At 40.8% G+C, this 18,485-nt stretch overlaps 1 protein-coding gene and 1 long non-coding RNA gene across 16 annotated transcripts in view; one reads left to right on the top strand and one right to left on the bottom strand.

Moving 5' to 3' along the window:
* SLC15A1 (solute carrier family 15 member 1) overlaps window positions 1-14,420 on the top strand; it is a 53,058-nt gene extending 38,638 nt beyond the window's left edge. Inside the window, exons 18-23 of the mRNA XM_039482412.1 lie at window positions 3,607-3,656; window positions 4,038-4,145; window positions 4,289-4,385; window positions 4,878-5,024; window positions 9,356-9,463; window positions 11,937-14,420. Coding sequence (XP_039338346.1) covers window positions 3,607-3,656; window positions 4,038-4,145; window positions 4,289-4,385; window positions 4,878-5,024; window positions 9,356-9,463; window positions 11,937-12,131 — 705 coding nt within the window. The 3' untranslated portion in view covers window positions 12,132-14,420. The remainder of the gene's footprint in view (window positions 1-3,606; window positions 3,657-4,037; window positions 4,146-4,288; window positions 4,386-4,877; window positions 5,025-9,355; window positions 9,464-11,936) is intronic.
* LOC120369305 overlaps window positions 1-18,485 on the bottom strand; it is a 128,172-nt gene that overhangs the window by 101,199 nt on the left and 8,488 nt on the right. For 13 of the 15 annotated variants that reach the window (XR_005583084.1, XR_005583067.1, XR_005583070.1 and 10 more), the window contains one exon: window positions 17,434-17,501. This is a non-coding gene — a long non-coding RNA (uncharacterized LOC120369305). Of the gene's footprint in view, window positions 1-17,433; window positions 17,502-17,912; window positions 18,026-18,485 lie in introns of all 15 variants that reach the window. The other 2 variants (XR_005583077.1, XR_005583085.1) reach the window with 1 other exon arrangement.

Below are 18,485 nucleotides of genomic sequence, written 5' to 3'. Positions count from 1 at the left end.
TTCATGCTTCACAACAATCACATGTATTAACAAAACTCTAAAGATGAGACTCAGGGGCAGGTCCACAAAAGAGACTTAGTGCTATTGCAGCACAACTACGATGCTGTAGCTATGCTGCTGTAACACTGTAGTATAGATGCTTCCTACAGTGATGGCATGGGCTTTTCCATTAGCATAGATAATCTACCTCCTTGAGCAGTGGTAGTGAGGTTGGTAGAAACATTCTTCTGTTGACTTGCTCACATCTACCCCAGGGGTTAGATTGGCACAGCTACGGTGTGCAGGGATGTGAATTTTTCACACTCCTGAGTGACATAGCTATGTTGATCTAAATTTTCAGTGTTGACCAGCCCTCCATGATACAGCACCTAGCATTGAGGTGCCCTGTCAGCTCGTGGAATCCACAGCCCCGAGTTAAGCAGCACATCTCCCTATCCAGTGCATAGGGAAAGTAAGACTCTAAGGCCTGGTCTACACTACGCGTTTAAACCGATTTTAGCAGCATTAAACCGATTTAATGCTGCACCCATCCACACAACGAGGCCCTTTCTATCGATATAAAGGGCTCTTTAAACCGGTTTCTGTACTCCTCCCCGACGAGAGGAGTAGCGCTGAAATCGGTATTACCATATCGGATTAGGGTTAGTCATGACTGCGGAAGGTCCACTGGAGCCGCCTGCCGCCCTCCCGGCAAAATGCCGCCCCAAGCGTGCGCTTGGCGCGCTGGGGTCTGGAGCTGGCCCTGGCTCCAGCATGGACCGTACGGGAGATACTGGATCTGATCGCTGTATGGGGAGACAAATCTGTTGTATCAGAGCTCCGTTACAGAAGACGAAATGACAAAGCATTTGAAAAAATCTCCAGGCTATGATAGACAGAGGCCAGAGCAGGGACTCAGCACAGTGCTGCGTGAGAAGCATAACGGAAAGCCAAAGAATCAAATGGACGCTCATGGAGGGAGGGAGGGGGACTGAGGACTCCAGCTATCCCACAGTCCCCGCAGTCTCCGAAAACCATTTGCATTCTTGGCTGGGCTCCAAGTGCCTGAAGGGTCAAAAAAATTTTCCCGGGTGTTTCAGGGTGTATGTCGTCAATTTACACCCTTCCCCCCCCCCGAAAGAAAAGGGAAAAAAATCATTTCTCGCCTTTTTTCAAGGTCACCCTATGTCTACTGCATGCTGCTGGTAGACGGGGTGCTGGAGCGCTAAACAGCAGCATCCTCTCCTCTCCCCTTACTGGTGGCGGACGGTACAGTGCAGTAGGACTGGTATCTGTTCTCGTTGTCAGCCCGTGAGTGCTCCTGGCTGGTCTCGGTGAGGTCGGCCGGGGGCGCCTGGGTAAAAATAGGAATGACTCCTGGTCATTCCCAGCAGATGGTACAGAACGGCTGGTAACCGTCCTCATCATAGCAACTGGGGTCTGAGCTCCATCAGCCCCCCCCCCCCGTCATGTCTAAAGAAAAGATTCTGTACTGGCTGGACTATCATAGCAGCAGAAGGCTGGTCTCCTCTCCCCCACTACCCTTGAATGTCCTGCCTGGACTATCATAGCAGCTGGAGGCTTCCTCCCCCTCATTTTATCTCCTAAAAAGTCAGTGTTTCTTATTCCTGCATTCTTTATTACTTCATCACACAAATGGGGGGACACTGCCACAGTAGCCCAGGAGGGTTGGGGGAGGAGGGAAGCAACGGGTGGGGTTGTTGCAGGGGCACCCCCTAGAATGGCATGCAGCTCATCATTTCTGCGGGATCTCTGGGGCTCTGACACGGAGCGGCTGTGCTCTCTGGTTCTTGCCCCATATTCTAGGCAGGACTGACTCTATTTTTAGACAAAACATAGGAAGGGAATGACCTAGGGGGTCATTCCCATTTTTGCCTATGCACCCCTGGCCAACCTCAGCGAGGCCAGCCAGGAGCACCCATGACAGCAGCAGATGATACAGAATGACTGATAACGGTCATCTCATCGCCAATTTACAATGGCATGATAGATGGTACAATATGACTGGTAACCATCTCTGCTATCTTGCAAAGGCAAATGAATGCTGCTGTGTAGCAGTACAGTACCGCCTCTGTCAGCAGCATCCAGTACACATACGGTGACAGAGACAAAAGGCAAAACGGACTCCATGATTGCCATGCTATGGCGTCTGCCACGGCAATCCAGGGAAAAAGGGCGCGAAATGATTGTCTGCCATTGCTTTCCTGGAGGAAGGATTGAGTGACGACATTTACCCAGAATCACCCGCGACACTGTTTTTGCATTGGGATCGCAACCCAGAATTCCAATGGGCAGAGGAGACTGCGGGAACTATGGGATAGCTACGGGATAGCTACCCACAGTGCAACGCTCCAGAAATTGACACTAACCTTGGTACATGGACGCACACTGCCAAATTAATGTGCTTAGTGTGGCCGCGTGCACTTGATTTTATACAATCTGTTTTACAAAACCGGTTTATGTAAAATCGGAATAATCCCGTAGTGTAGACATACCCTAAGAAAGGGATTCACAAAAGTCAGCAAGCTGATTTGGGTGGTGGGGGGTTTCCCAAGCTAGTCAATAGGAAATGCCAGAGGTAGGTGCCCATCTCTGGACTAGCAGAAGGCACCTCCCTCTGCTACGGATTCACAGCCATGAACCATCTCCTCAATTTAGGTGCTTAAGTCAGTCCTTTTCCACAAAATAAATAAATAAAAATTAGGAGGCAATAGTGCCACTTTTAAGCCCAGTAGTTAGACCACTCACCCAGAATGTGGAAGCCCGTGGTTCAGTTCTCTTTCTCTCTCTCTGCGTGAGCTGGAGCAGGGATTTGAATGTATCTCTCTTATGTTCCATGTGACTGCCCCAACCACTGAGCTATAGACTATACTCGTTTCTTGAAGCTGTTCCACTTTTTATGAAACACTTAGCCATTGGAGCAGGGATTGGAACCTGGGTCTCAAAAGTGAGTGCTCTAGAGAGTCATTGTTACTGTGAATATTTAAATATTTCATACAAAGTGGAATGGCTTCAACAGGAGAGGTTGAGAGAGGCCCATCCCAAAATACTGTATAGCCCAGTGGTTAGGGCAGTGAGGTAGGAGTCCTGTGTTCAATCCTTGCTCCAACTCAGGCATAGTGGGGATTTGAACCTGGGTCTCTCTCATATCCTGCTTTATTAAGTGTAAGGGGAGCACTGGCATCACCTCCTCTTCTGTTTTGTTTGGGGTCCAACCTGGTAGACAGCCTTTGAGAATGACTACCAAATCAGGCCCCACAGGTGAGAGATGTGGGGGATCCTATTGGGGCTGAGGTGTTAGCTGAACATTAGGATTAAGGTGTCTTAGCTCATCCCCACCAGCAGAAAGTTAGGTGCCATGGGGACTTTACCAGTGGAAATTTAGTTACTTACAGAGTTAGATGTCAGCTGAGGTTATGAGGATTTACGTTTTGTATTTAGGCACCAAAAGTAGTAGTTAGACACTGGCCTAACTCTGTAGATCTATCCTTAGAGTCTTATTCTGAAGTAAGAGATAGTGGATATTGGTACATAATAGCGCGCATCATAGCATGTCAAAGATACCAACACAAATATCTTATTCATGATCATTGTCTTTTCCACCAGCTGCTTGATGGCCTTACATCAAAGTCAGAAGATGGAAAAAATCAAATCAGGTATCGTTAATCAACATTTGCTTTACTTCAGCTGTGTGTTAAAATGGCATCTTTATAGTCCAATATCTTGTTTCTGCTTCCTGTGCATCTTCAACCTGAATCTTCATTTGTTACTGAAAAAAACAGGTTTTAACTTATTGACTCATCTGGAAAGGGGGATGGATTCTGTTTTGCTTCTTGCATCAGCTATACATTTTTAAAGAGAAGAGAAAATGTCATTTAAAAATGATCAAAATCTATTCAAATGAGGTGGGGAGGAAAATGATTTCAAATATGTGTTGCATTGCCAGTATATAATGTAAAGAATGTTAGCTTTGTGTAAGTTTTACTTATGTTGCCATGTTTTATAAGTAAGTATTATATTCTTTTTGTTTTGTAAAGATTTATAAACAATTTGGCTTCAACCATCAACATCACAATGGATAGTACTCATTTTGAAGATGTGATGAATTTTTCTGCCACCAATTATACATCCTTTACAAGAGGCGTGTAAGTATTTTCTTTACCTTAATCCAAAGACTTCCAGGGAAAAAATAGTCTTTGTCCTCAGAAAAAGTACATGGAATTCATAGTATTATTATGTAAGTACAATTAATTCCAGAGTTATTTAGATTAACTTCTTTGTTTTTCAGAAAAGAGATAGTTGTTGTTGGAGACAATTCACTGACTTGCAAAAATCAGTCAATATCATTTGGATATGGCAGTGCATACACTATTGTAATTCAAGGGGTAAGTTGCCAGTGCTGCTAAAAGATGCAGAATTACATTTGTGTTAAAACAAAATTAAAAAGTAGTGTAATTGCCATTGAACAAATTACCCGCTATTGATGAAATATAAAATAACTACATGGACTTATCTCATATGTTAGAATATTTTATCTAATGTAGTTTTAATAAACTATAAAAATAATAATGGAGGTAATGGGTTGCATTCTGAATCAAAATAGGTATGGTGAATTAGTTAATAGGGGTTCTAGTTTCTGCCTAACAGACTTAAAAACCTAGAGCCTGGTCAGATACCCAGGGCTTCAAGGTCTTAATATGGACTCAGTCACAAAGTGATCACTAATTTAAAATTCTCTATACACTGTTGATTTATTTTAACATAGTTGAGAGGGTTGCTCCCTGATGAAACTCTCATAGCATATTTTTATCTTTAGAAAACATGCAGCATTTTCATCATTGTTTTCTAATGTACCATTTTCATTATCATTATTTCAGTGTAACAACAACATACTAGAACTCAGATATGTTGAAGATATCCAGCCCAATACAGTTCACATGGCTTGGCAGATCCCTCAATACTTCATTATTACATGTGGTGAAGTGGTCTTCTCTGTCACTGGACTGGCATTTTCCTATTCTCAGGTAGGAGGTTTCCGTCAATAACATTAGTATTCCTGAGATATGTCTTTACCTTTTACTGATGAATGTAATGGCCTCACCAAGCAGACAGAAAAACAATTAGACTATCATTAAAAAAAATAATCACCACCGTCATCTATGTGAATCAGAAGTTGCCAGATTTTTTTTTGTTGTCATAAATTAGCATTTTTCAATGACTTCTGTGTTGATTTCATCAGACTATTTGATTTACAGTAGCTGATGATCTGACCACCAGTCTTCAGGTCACTCCATCACACAAACTGCCTGCCAATGGAAACTCTTGGCACCAGGGCTGTACTGCTTCTTGTTATGGAGCTAGCTATGGGTGGAGAAAATCTAAAACCAGAATGAATAGATACTGAGACCTTGTCTACACACATACGTTGTGCTGGTTTAATTTAAATTGCTTTTTAAACTCCTGTGTGGACACACTTATTTCAGAGTGGTTTATTTTGTTTTAGCTTCAAAGTGTCCCTTGTCAATTTAAGCTAAAACAAAACAAATCTTATTTAAACTGAAATAAGAGCCTTTTGCGTCAGTTTAATTGTGTACCTATTTGTATCACCCTAAATAATCTCTCCCCTTATTTTTAAGACACTCCAATTTGTCTCACATACTAGCCATGAGTGCTTTTTCTTTTTATGTCCTTTTCCTTTCATTCTGATGAATAGTATATGTACTGTAACATGTTGTGCTCATATACTGTTGTGATGGGTACCTAATAAGTACCTAGACAGATATCATTTGATTTGTTATTGTGAACTCTGATTTCAGCAACAATTTTGTACCCAGTGAGTTTGTGTCATATATGTAAAATATGCTTGTTAATCACTCATTGTACACAATATGTGCAGTATTATAAGCAATACTGGAAATTTACTGCTTCCACAATCTTTCCCTGCCCTTCCCACAATTCTTTAAATAAAAAACAGGAGCATTTCATAGAATCATAAGGGACCATTATGATCATCTAGTCTGACATCCTGCACAACGCAGGCCACAGAATCTCACCCGCCCACTCCTGTATGAAACCTATGTCTGAGCCATTGAAGTCCTCAAATCATGGTTTAAAGACTTCAAGGTGCACAGAATCTTCCAGCAAGTGACCTGTGCCCCACACTGCAGAGGAATGCGAAAAACCCTCAGGGCCTCTGCCAATCTTCCCTGGAGGAAAATTCCTTCCAGACCCCAAATATGGCAATCAGCTAAACCCTGAGCATGTGGGCAAAACTCACCAGCCAGACACCCAGGAAAGAATTCTCTGTAGTAACTCAGATCCCGCCCCATCTAATATCCCCATCACAGGCCATTTACAGATTACATATTTACAGATAATAGTCAAACACCAATTAATTGCCAAAATTAGGCTATCCCATCATACCATCCCTCCATAAACTTATCAAGCTTAGTCTTGAAGCCAGATATGTCTTTTGCCCCCACTGCTCCCCTTGGAAGGCTGTTCCAGAACTTCACTCCTCTGATGGTTAGAAACCATCATCTAATTTCAAGTCTAAACTTCCTGATGGCCAGTTTATATCCATTTGTTCTTGTGTCCACATTGGTACTAAGTTTAAATAATTCCTCTCCCTTCCTGGTATTTATCCCTCTGATATATTTAGAGAGAGCAATCATATCTCCCCTCAGCCTTCTTTTGGTTAGGCTAAACAAGCCGAACTCTTTGACTCTCCTTTCATAAGACAGGTTTTCCATTCCTCCGATCATCCTAGTAGCCCTTCTCTGTACCTGTTCCAGTTTGAATTCATCCTTCTTAAACATGGGAGACCAGAACTGCAAACAGTATTCCAGATGAGGTCTCCCCAGTGCCTTGTATAATGGTACTAACACCTCCTTATCTCTACTGGAAATACCTCGCCTGATGCATCCCAAGACCGCAATAGCTTTTTTCACAGCCATATCACATTGGCGGCTCATAGTCATCCTGCGATTAACCAATACTCCAAGGTCCTTCTTCTCCTCTGTTACTTCCAATTGATGCATCCCCAGATTATAACAATAATTCTTGTTATTAATCCCTAAATGCATGACCTTGCACTTTTCACTATTAATTTTCATCCTATTACTATTACTCCAATTTAGAAGGTCATCCAGATCTTCCTGTATGATATCCTGGTCCTTTTCTGTATTGGCAATACCTCCCAGCTTTGTGTCATCCGGAAACTTTATTAGCACATTCCCACTTTTTGTGCCAAGGTCAGTAATAAAAAAAGATTAAATAAGATTGGTCCCAGAACCAATCCCTGAGGAACTCCACTAGTAACCTCCCTCCAACTTGACAGTTCACCTTTCAGTACGACCCGTTGTAGTCTCCACTTTAACCAGTTCCTTATCCACCTTTCAATTTTCATACTGATCCCCATCTTTTCCAATTTAGCTAATAGTTCCCCATGTGGAACTGTATCAAATGCCTTACTGAAATCGAGGTAAATTAGATCCACTGCGTTTCCTTTGTCTAGAAAATCTGTTACCTTCTCAAAGAAGGAGATCAGGTTGGTTTGGCACGATCTACCTTTTGTAAAACTATGTTGTATTTTGTCCCAGTTACCATTGACCTCAATGTCCTTAACTACTTTCTCCTTCAAATTTTTTCAAAGACCTTGCATACTACAGATGTCAAACTAATAGGCCTGTAGTTGCCCAGATCACATTTTTCCTCTTTCTTAAAGATAGGAACTATGTTAGCAATTCTCCAGACATACAGTACAACCCCTGAGTTTACAGATTCATTAAAAATTCTTGCTAATGGGCTTGCAATTTCATGTGCCAGTTCCTTTAATATTTTGGATGACGATTATCTGGGCCCCCCAATTTAGTCCCATTAAGCTGGTTGAATTTGGCTTCTACCTCGGATGTGGTAATATCTACCTCCATAGCCTCATTCCCATTTGTCATCCTACCATTATCCCTAAGCTCCTCATTAGCCTCATTAAAGACTGAGGCAAAGTATTTGTTTAGATATTGGGCCATGCCTATCTATAGGCCGTGCCTATCCTTAACCTCCACTCCATCCTCAGTGTTTAGCGGTCCCACTTCTTCTTTCTTTGTTTTCTTCTTATTTATATGGCTATAGAACATTTTAGTATTGGTTTTAATTCCCTTTGCAAGGTCCAACTCTACATAGCTTTTGTCCTTTCTCACTTTATCCCTACATGTTCTGACCTCAATAACGTAACATTCCTTGCTGATCACTCCCATCTTCCACTCCTTGTAGGCTCTCTGCTTTTTCTTAATTACCTCTCTGAGATGCTTGCTCATCCAGCTTGGTCTACAACTCCTGCGTATGAATTTTTTCCCCTTTCTTGGGATGCAAGCTTCTGATAGTTTCTGCAACTTTGACTTAAGGTAATTCTAGGCCTCCTCCACCTTTAGATCCACAAGTTCTTCAGTCCAATCCACTTCCCTAACTAATTTCTTTAATTTTTTTAAAGTTAGCCCTTTTGAAATAAAAAACCCTAGTCACAAATCTATTTTTGTTTATTCTTCCATTTAGTTTAAACTGAAATAGCTCCTGATTGCTCGAACCAAGGTTGTCCCCTACAACCATTTCTTCTATGAGGTCCTCACTACTCACCAAAACCAAATCTAAAATGGCATCCCCTCTTGTTGGTTCAGCAACTACTTGATGAAGGAATCCATCAGCTATCACATCTAGGAAAATCTGAGCCCTATGATTATTACTAGCACTTGTCCTCCAGTCTGTATCTGGGAAGTTAAAATCTCCCATGATCACACAATTCCCATTAGTATTTACTTAATTAAAAACATTAAAAAGGTCTCTATCCATATCCAAATCAGATCCCGGTGGTCTATAGCACACCCCAAGCACTATCTCAGGGGAGGCTCTAGTAGCTTTTTTCCCCCAATGTGATTTTTGCCCAGACAGACTCTGTCTTATCCATTCCATCCCTTCTTATTTCTTTACAGTCTACCTCATCATTGATATACAATGCTACTCCACCACCTTTGCCTTTATTTCTGTCTTTCCTAAACAGCACATAGCCTTCAATACCTGTACTCCAGTCATGATTACTATTCCACCATGTTTCCTTTATCCCTATAATATCCAGTTTCACTTCCTGCATCAATAACTCTAGTTCCTCCATTTTGTTACCTGAGCTCTTTGCATTGGTGTACAAACATCTTAATTTTTGCTGTTTGGCTTCGCTCACATTCTTTACCCAGGTTAATGTTAAGAATAAGCTAAACTTTGAAGATCGAACATGAACCTACATAATCTACTTTTATAAAGTGTGTTAAAGTGCAAAGCAATTCAATTAAATATCTTCTTTCTGCAGGCACCTTCCAACATGAAATCGGTGCTTCAGGCAGGCTGGCTGCTGACTGTGGCTGTTGGTAACATCATTGTTCTTATTGTGGCTGGGGCATCAAAACTCAGCGAGCAGGTAAATAGACATTAGCCCAAAACTGTATTGGCATAGTGTATTCTTATTGCTTACTATATCAGTTCAGTATACTATACAGCTATGGTACAGGGGAGAACAATCATAGATAAGCCTCATAACCTTCTTTTTGCATCACTTCATTACTGTGGTGGATTTGTAGTTTTATAACAAGACAAGAGTATGTGATTTACAAAAAAAAACCGCTAGCTGGAGGAGAGTCATTGAAACCCACAGTCAGCCATGCAGAATTATCATTTACAATTGAGTGACCTCAGGTCAGATGTAAAGGCCTCACTAGACCATATGAAGAACACTGAGATAATTGGGTAACTAACATCACACAAGCTGTTGTGACCTATTTAGATAAAGTCTGATGTGTATACTATACAGTATACACTGACCAGATTTTCTGGGTGCTATATTAAGATGCAGTTCTGAGGAGGGGCTCCTCCATATCCTGGGTTACATACCATGAAGAGTCACTTTCCTTACCATACAAGAGAGAGATAGTTGGTGGATTGGAGTTTGGAGCACCTTCTTAAGATTCTGCTGGAACTCTCTAGTTCATCCAAGATTCATTTTAAAACTACACTTCTTTTAAAAAAAATCTTATTAGGAGTTCCTGCCAGCTGTGTCCCCCAAGCTTTTTCTACTCCTAATTCCTGCACTGTTCATGAAACAGGCTAGTTCAGCCCTTTTGAAAGTTGCAAATCATAGAAGATTAGGGTTGGAAGAGACCTCAGGAGGTCATCTAGTCCAACCCCCTGCTCAAAGCAGAACCAACCCCAATTAAATCATCCCAGCCAGGGCTTTGTCAAGCTGGGCCTAAAAAACTTTAAGGAGAGAGATTCCACCACCTCCCTGGGTAACCAATTCCAGTGCTTCACCACCCTCCAAGTGAAATAGTTTTTCCTAATATCCAACCTAGACCTCCCCTACTGCAACTTGAGATCATTGCTTCTTGTTCTGTCATCTGCCACCACTGAGAACAGTCTAGCTCCATCCTCTTTGGAATCTCCCTTCAGGTAGCTGAAGGCTGCTATCAAATCCCCCTCACTCTTCTCTTCTGCAGACTAAATAACCACAGTTCCCTGAGCCTCTCCTCATAACTCATGTGCCCCAGTTCCCTAATCATTTTCGTTGCCCTCTGCTGGATTCTCTCCAATTTGTCCACATCCTTTCTGTAGTGGGGGGCCCAAAACTGGATGCAATACTCCAGATGTGGCCAGACTGGCTAAGAGGCAGTTCTGCAGAAAAGGACCTGGGGATTACAATGGATGAGAAGCTGGATATGAGTCAGCATTGTGTCCATCCTGAGTGCAGGACCCTAAAAGAGAAATTACCACAGCGACCAGGAGGAGGGGAAGACTACTCCTGCAAATGGTAAAAGCTCAGCTGGGCTAATGGGACAATAATAGGGCAGCCCATGAAAAACATGTTTTTAATCTCTACTCACCAGGGTCCCTCTGCTATCCACAGATGAGGCCCACAGAGTCCCTTTCTGCCCTCCCATTGTTTAAAAACCTCTACCTTTAGCACCTGGCATCAGAGTCATTGTTCTTCTGGCCAAAGAGGACTAGGCAGGATCCCTTCAGAAAGTATCAGTGCCACTCTAATTAGAAGGCTTCAGTTCGGGGGGAAAAATGACCCCCTTCTTAAATGTGGGCTTTTATGACATTCCTGACCCCTGCTAGGCTGAGCAGCAAGAAAACAAAACATGATTAATTAAGGTTTTCCACTCTTGAGTACTTATTTATTTAATTAATTTGTTAGATATTTGTAATACTGTAGTTCCTAGGAGACAGTCATGACCAGTGTTCCATTGCACGAGGTGTTGTACAAACACAGAACAGAAAGGTTGAGTGAATGTGAGGTTTCGAGTTGCAGTCACTGCAATCAGTGGAAGCTTTGCCTTGGACTTCAGTGGGAATAAGACCATGCCTGTTTAGCTCCCACTAGGGCAGTGGTTTTCAACCTGTGGTCCACGGACCCGGAAGGTCCACAGACTATGTCGAAGATTTCCAAAGGGGTCCGCACCTCCAGTCACAATTTTTTAAGGGTCTCCAAAGAAAAGAGGTTGAAAACCATTGCACTAGGGTAAATACAGTTCTAGACAAAGAACTGTATAGAGATTCATCTGCAGTCAATCAGTAACTCTACAGCATCACTTGGAACAGACTGCAGAGCCTTCTCAGCATGCCCAGACTTTAAACTTTGGTTTATTTGTAGATGTATATGAGATAGCTGGACAGATCTCAAAAGTCCAAAGTGCATTAATTTGGGTACCTAGTCCCTTCTAAAGCCGCATCATAATTCTCTCTCTCTCTCTCTCTGTGAAGATAGATAGATAGAATTATTATCTATCTTTTGAACCAATTCAGGAATGTCTGCTTGTTTACAGTAAAATAGCATTATGACAGTGAACCATAGAAATGCCTATAGATAAATAATGTTAACATTTGTTTCTTTACAGTGGGCAGAATATGTGCTGTTTGCTGCTTTACTGATGGCAGTTTGCATTATATTTTCCATCATGGCTTATTTTTACACCTATGTGGATCCAGTTGAGATTGAAGCCCAACTTGATGAGGATGAAAAGAAGAAAATGGAAAATGAGAAAAGCATTTGTGAAAATGGAACTGGGCCTCTCTCTCAGAGTGAGATGTAAAGATGAATTCAGAGCTTAATGATGTGAATTTATGGCATCTTATTAACTACATCCACAGTAAGAGGAACTGGAGTATCCTTAACAACCATTGGATGGGCTCTCTCATAGGAAGGGGGGAAAGAGCATTGCTCATTTAAAATGCAGACCCTCCTGAGGCGCAAGATCAAGAGCTTAGTCTTTTGTACAGAACACGATACTCCAAGAAAACTCTGGAAACTTGCTCCCAGCAGAATTTGCACTTTAAAAATGGACCTGAAGCTTAAATCCCAAAGCATTAAAATACTGAAATTGCACTTGACAGAGTTGAAGAGTTCCTCTGATGAAAAGATGTATTATTTTTATATTGTATTGTAATTTTATATTGTGAAAAGGCAAATATTAATTAAAGCCAAGCCGTTTGCACAGCCCCAGCAGCCCACTATTATTCAGGAGCAACTGGTCAGTGGAGTTTTGAAAATCCTTTTTTAAACTGCCTTACAAATAGTGAATGGAAAAATGCATGGATTAATTATAGAAAGCTGTACATACTGTAAATGTTACCAGTTAGTATTACACTACAGCCCCCTACAATCCACCTGTGCATTCTGTCTACCCATTTAACTGCTGGTAACTTTAACCAAATATTTAGACTCAGGTGGCCACCAAGATGAAGACAAAGGAGAATGGAACTCTGGATGAGCAGTAGCATCTAAAATAAAACTCACATAATAACAAAACAATGTAGTTTGAGGTGTTTCTTTGAGGGGGGAAAAGGAGTTGAATATAGTGTTTCATGCTAAGGAAGAACTTTAGACCCCCCACCTTGGAGTGGATTAAGACCCCTACGTTGGAGTGGATTTGTCAAGATGTTACAACAAGCTACTCTGCCAGCCTTTTTTTTGTCCACTAAGTTTACAAACAGAAGCAAATAGTTCCCATTGAGGACAACATCTTCTGCCCAAAGTGTTGTCCTTAACAAATATAGCACTTACTTGCAAACTGTTAACTCTTTTCTTTTAACTTTAAAGTAATAGTTAGAAAAAGTACGTACAGATAAGTATACACAGGTACATCATATGCTACTCTAATAGGCATGGAGGTAAGTATATGGGAAGCATTCAAATAGGATGAGAGGGATAACTCTTCAGTGAATATGTGAAGAATTGGCATTTTTTGCAATTTTAGGTTGGCCAAAAGACTAATGAGTGGGCTTCTTGGTTATTTATTTCTGAGGCAGATGATTTATTTTTAATTTGCTTTGAAAAGAGAATATAATATTGCAATGCCCATTGGCAAAAGTTGTCATGCTCATGATGGGAGTGGGGACAGGAAGAGTCTTACCTTCTTGAACATTCTGCTGTACTGTAACAGAAACTTGCCTCATTATCTGATCTCAAAGATCTATGTAAATCCCATGTACAACATAGAAAAATTGCAGCATATTTTTCATTTTCATAAAATACATTTAATTCAGTGAGAATCATGTACATTTTAACCCTATTCTTCTGTGAAAACATTAAGTAATCCAAGTTTACTTCCTTATTTAAATTAGAGATGAGTTGACTTATACAATTGTATTAGCAGGAAATTTTCAAATAGCTTGTTATGCATACAACTATGACAAACAATGCAGTTAGACTTTACATCAGCCGCAAAGCATTTACTATGCTACAGTAACTTCATTTGAAGTATGAGTATCTCACACAAATGTTTTCACTGGTGGTGCACCAGCTATCTATCCTAATAATTTACAATAAAAACAGAATAAAAAACAAAATCTTTTTCCTGTTCCACCTTCCCTGCAAACTCATGTCATAATGACTCTCTAGCTGATAAAAGAGATCTAGATACCAGGCTTTGGATCTAATCAGTATTGCTGCCTAAACATCCAGATGAGTCACTATAAAGTGACAAGCATTTGTCTCTGCCTCCACAGGGACTGAATGTCCAACCCCTGCTATCCCAGGTTAAGCATGCAAGAACAATTTCTGAAGTTGACTTGTCACTGTCTGGTAGAATAGAATGCTACTTAGGCCACCAGTCTACTTGGAAGGATATTAGGCTTCATATATATTTTTTACTGAAGACAGGATATGCTCATATTAATCAAGTGACAATATGATACATTGAAGTTTGTCATAAGTGCAAGGCTGATTATAAAAATCTGTAACTTTGATTAGAAATGAAAACTGTATGTGAAGATTGATTTTAATCTTGATGTACGAATTTATATTTCCACATGCTGCTAATGTTGTATATTACACAACACAAAGTTCTGCTAGGTTATTCTGAAATCATCTCGCGTGTTTAAATGAGAATCCCGGACTCCACTGGGACATTTAGAAGTTTACGTTCAACATTAAAGTGTCTTATATAAACGAAGTCCTTGCTACCAGGTATTCTTTTCAATCCTCCTGCTGTGTCTGACAGCAACATACTGCTTTCGGTGTTTTTTATTCTGTAGGCCTCATTAGGGTTTTGAACTAATAAAAGGTTAAATCGTTTATAGCAGGGAATACTATATATCCACTGCATGTAATTGCAATGTCCTCATTTAACATCATTAACTAGTGCAACTTGTCTATCATAAAAATCAGAGGTTTGCTTTTATTTGTATGGTGCTTATCATATCACTGGCCTTCTTACACAGGATAGGGTAATGATGACAAAACAGAGAACTGCCTCCAGTGGCCCAGAAAGAACAAGCCAATCTGTCCTCAAAAACAAAAGCCAAGCCAAAAAATAAATGCAAAAAAGGAGGCCAAGCCCTCAAAGGCAAACAGATCCCAACAAGTCTTGAAGACAGTCACAGAGGCCAGGATGCACAAAAGCAGTTAGGCATTGCAACGCTGATTGTCACAGCACCTAACTTTTAGGTGCCTAGAAAATCACTGGAATTCACAAACTGTAAGTTAAGCGCTTAGGCTCCCTATAAAATGCATGGGGAAAGACTGGCACCTTGGAATGATTCACAAAATCATGCTAGGCAGGGATCTGTCTAAGCTAGCCAATGGAAGATGCCAACTGGGTGTGTGGAGGACTTTTAGCCCAGTGGTCAGGGTACTCACCTGAGATGTGGGAGACCCCACATTCAAGTTCCCCCCTGTGCCTGAGCAGGAGAAGGGATTTGAAAAGGGATCTGCAACCGCTCAGGTGTGTACTCTAATCATTGAGCTATTCTGATGCAGTGCTCCCTCAGTCTCTCCTGTTGAAATTGATGCACTGTAAATAAATAACATCATCACTGGAACATGGGAACTGGGTGTCCCACATCCTTGATGAATATTCTAACCATTAGGCTCAGTGTGCAAATGTGTGTATAGCCCATTCCCTGGAAAGCTTACAATTTCATTTGACAAGACACACATGTAAGAAACAGAGGCGGAGGGAGGATGAGCATATTAGCTAGCCTGTGGAAAACACAGGTTCTTATTATGTACTTAACTTGATGTTCCAAATCATATACATGTGTTTTAAAATGTTTTAGAAATAAATATCACCAATCCCCACTGGCATCTACCTAGTCATTATCATCTGGCAATTTCCTGTAGCCATCATGGTAGAAGTAAGTCTTGGGGAGGGATTTAAATGGGGAGAGAGCTGGGGCTTTACAGACTAGTTTTGTGAGAGTGTTGCATACATAAGGGATAGCGTGAAAGTATAAAATCATTTGTTTGAGATGGAGACAAGCAAGGGGTCAAATCTGTCATCACTGGTGAAGCAGGGAAAGGACACAAGAAATAAGAGCAGACAAGTAAGGAGGGGCACAGTTGTGAAGGGCCTTAAAGTTAAGAACAGCAGGCTTGGAGGGCAATAGGAATAGGCACAGCCATACACGTTGGGTCCAGATAAAGGATTACTTCAATGAGATGTTGAATTGAATCCACAATTTTTCTGCAACCAGGACAGCCCATGGAGAATGGGTGTTATTGTTTCCCTTCACCCTACATATGAAAGAGCACCTAGATAGCAATATTCTACATACAACAGTCCCTGGATCAATTTCAAAGTGATCCCAGTCAGTGCGGGAATAAGTTTACAATAATCGTGCCTTTGTCAGTTTTAGGTTGGAATGACCATAGTGAGATCTATATTAGAAAGAAAAGGGCAGATATTCCACACAATGCAGCAATGCCAGTATATTTTCTGAAGTGCATCACAACACTGTATTCCATGCTGAAAGAATGACACAGAGTGATCTCTTGGCAAATTCTGGACAGGAGTGTCAGGTCTCTTCCTGTAAATAAAAAAAAAGAAAAGAAAAGAAAAAGAATAGAAAAAAAGGGAGCCTCCATAATCAAACAAAAAGAGAAAACATGTTAGTAAGATTATGAGAGGGAAATGGTGCTTGAAAACACAAGTACAGTGATCAATATCTATTTCCGATTCTGATCATTCCTTTCACAATTAGAAGCAAGTAAATGCCCAGGAGATGAAAAAGGAACCTAGATTTCCAGCTGTCTGCTTATATGTATTCTATGTTTTCGCTGCTTTTGCCTCTTCCTTGCAAGCCTTAACTGACTGTATTGTACCTCCTTGTTTAGATCTCTCCACACTTTCGCATTATCTGGCAAGTTTTGTTGTTATTTTTTTAACTCTAAATTGGAACATTCACTTCATGTGGATTGAAATGTTTATGTCTATGGAACAATGAGGACTAGATTACTTTAATTCTTGTAAGTTCATTTTCTTGAAAATCAATACCTTCACAGAGCTGTGTTCTAGTTCTTCCCTATTGGTAAAAAAAATAGCTAAGGGATGGCATATCCTTAGGAGGGAGATCCTATTTTCTAGGGTATTTTCTTCATAAGAAAATTGTAACCATTTAACTCAACTTTAGTTAAATAGTTGCAACCCCCTTGGGTGGACACTTTTATTTTGCTTTAAGAGTGTGCCTTATATTGATTTAGCTTATACAGGTTCCTTACTAACATAAGATGAATTGATGATAAGGTAGTTTAAAACCAAAATAAGAGCGTCCACACATGGGGGTTGCATGTATTTAACTAAAATGAATCAGTTCAACTTTTTCATATAGACAAAGCCTGGAGCACTGAATAGGCAGAGCTACCTCAGAGAATACAGAATAAAAAAGTGAATGGGGAGAGATAGGCTGCATCATTGTATTAGTTCTTCCTTCATAAGACTCAAGCTCTGTGGGTTCAGGGAAGGGTAAGTGACCAGCATACTACAACCCCTCTTCTGCTTCAAGAAGCAGCGGTTAATTTGTCCTTATGGTTTCACACCCCTCCCTACTCTAGGGACAGAATGTACCCACAAATGTTAACATTAACATTCCAACTGTAAGAGAACTCCTACTCACTTATAGTTGGTGGTCTTTACTTCTCCGACTCATTGCAGGCCCGGTTCATCTTTGCTGACCCAAGAAAGCTGTAAAGCAAATGGATCCAGCCAGTGAGGAATTATCCCAACATAACAGGAGTTTCTGCATGATATGAAGCTGGTGTACTGGCTCTACATCATCCCCACTCAAAGCCCCAGATGTAGGAGGCAGAGAAAGAGTGCTGCTAGGCTACTGCTATTCCCAACTTCTGAGACAATGGACAGACAGGAACAAGTCAGGGAAGCCCAGACGCTATTTAACCTCCACTGCAGACTGAAGCAGCTTCCTGATGGCTTCAGAATAGGACAGACCTATGGCTTAGGGCCTCTTCTTGACAGGGCACAGCTCTTGCGAGGAGGGTCCCCAAGTAAAGTTTTGGTGCATCAATTAATCATGGCTTGAAGTTGGGTATAAGACATTTAAGTATAATTATTTTAAATTCTTATTACAGTTTTTACCTTGTGCAGCAGAGATTTCCTTCTTTCTTTTATCATTAAAATTGACAGCATTGTACATGTCAGATTGTAGAGTTTTCAGTTAAAACTGTCCCAGAACATTAGTAGTTTTACTTCTATAGATACAGAAAGGGATCTAAGTATCATTGTTCAACCACTAGGTGGCAGAAAAGCACATATTAATTAAAAGAACAGGAGTACTTGGGGCACCTTAGAGACTAACATTTATTTCAGCATAAGCTTTCGTGAGCTACAGCTCACTTCTTCGGATGCATAGAATGGAACACACAGACAGGAGATATTTATACATACAGAGAACATGAAAAGGTGGAAGTATGCATACCAACAGGAAGAGTCTAATCAATTGAGATGAGCTATCATCAGCAGGAGAAAAAAAACCTTTTGAAGTGATAATTAAGATGACCCATAGAAGGTGTGAGGAGAACTTAACATAGGGAAATAGATTCAATTAGTGTAATGACCCAACCATTCCCAGTCTCTGTTTAGGCCTGAGTTAATTGCATCACTGGATTTGATTTATCAAAGGGATAATTGCTTAGACTTTTTTTAATAAGG

The sequence above is a fragment of the Mauremys reevesii genome, linkage group 1 (assembly GCF_016161935.1).
Source record: "Mauremys reevesii isolate NIE-2019 linkage group 1, ASM1616193v1, whole genome shotgun sequence".
Classification (NCBI taxonomy): Eukaryota; Metazoa; Chordata; order Testudines; family Geoemydidae; genus Mauremys; species Mauremys reevesii.
This window is presented reverse-complemented; position numbering and strand designations above follow the sequence as displayed.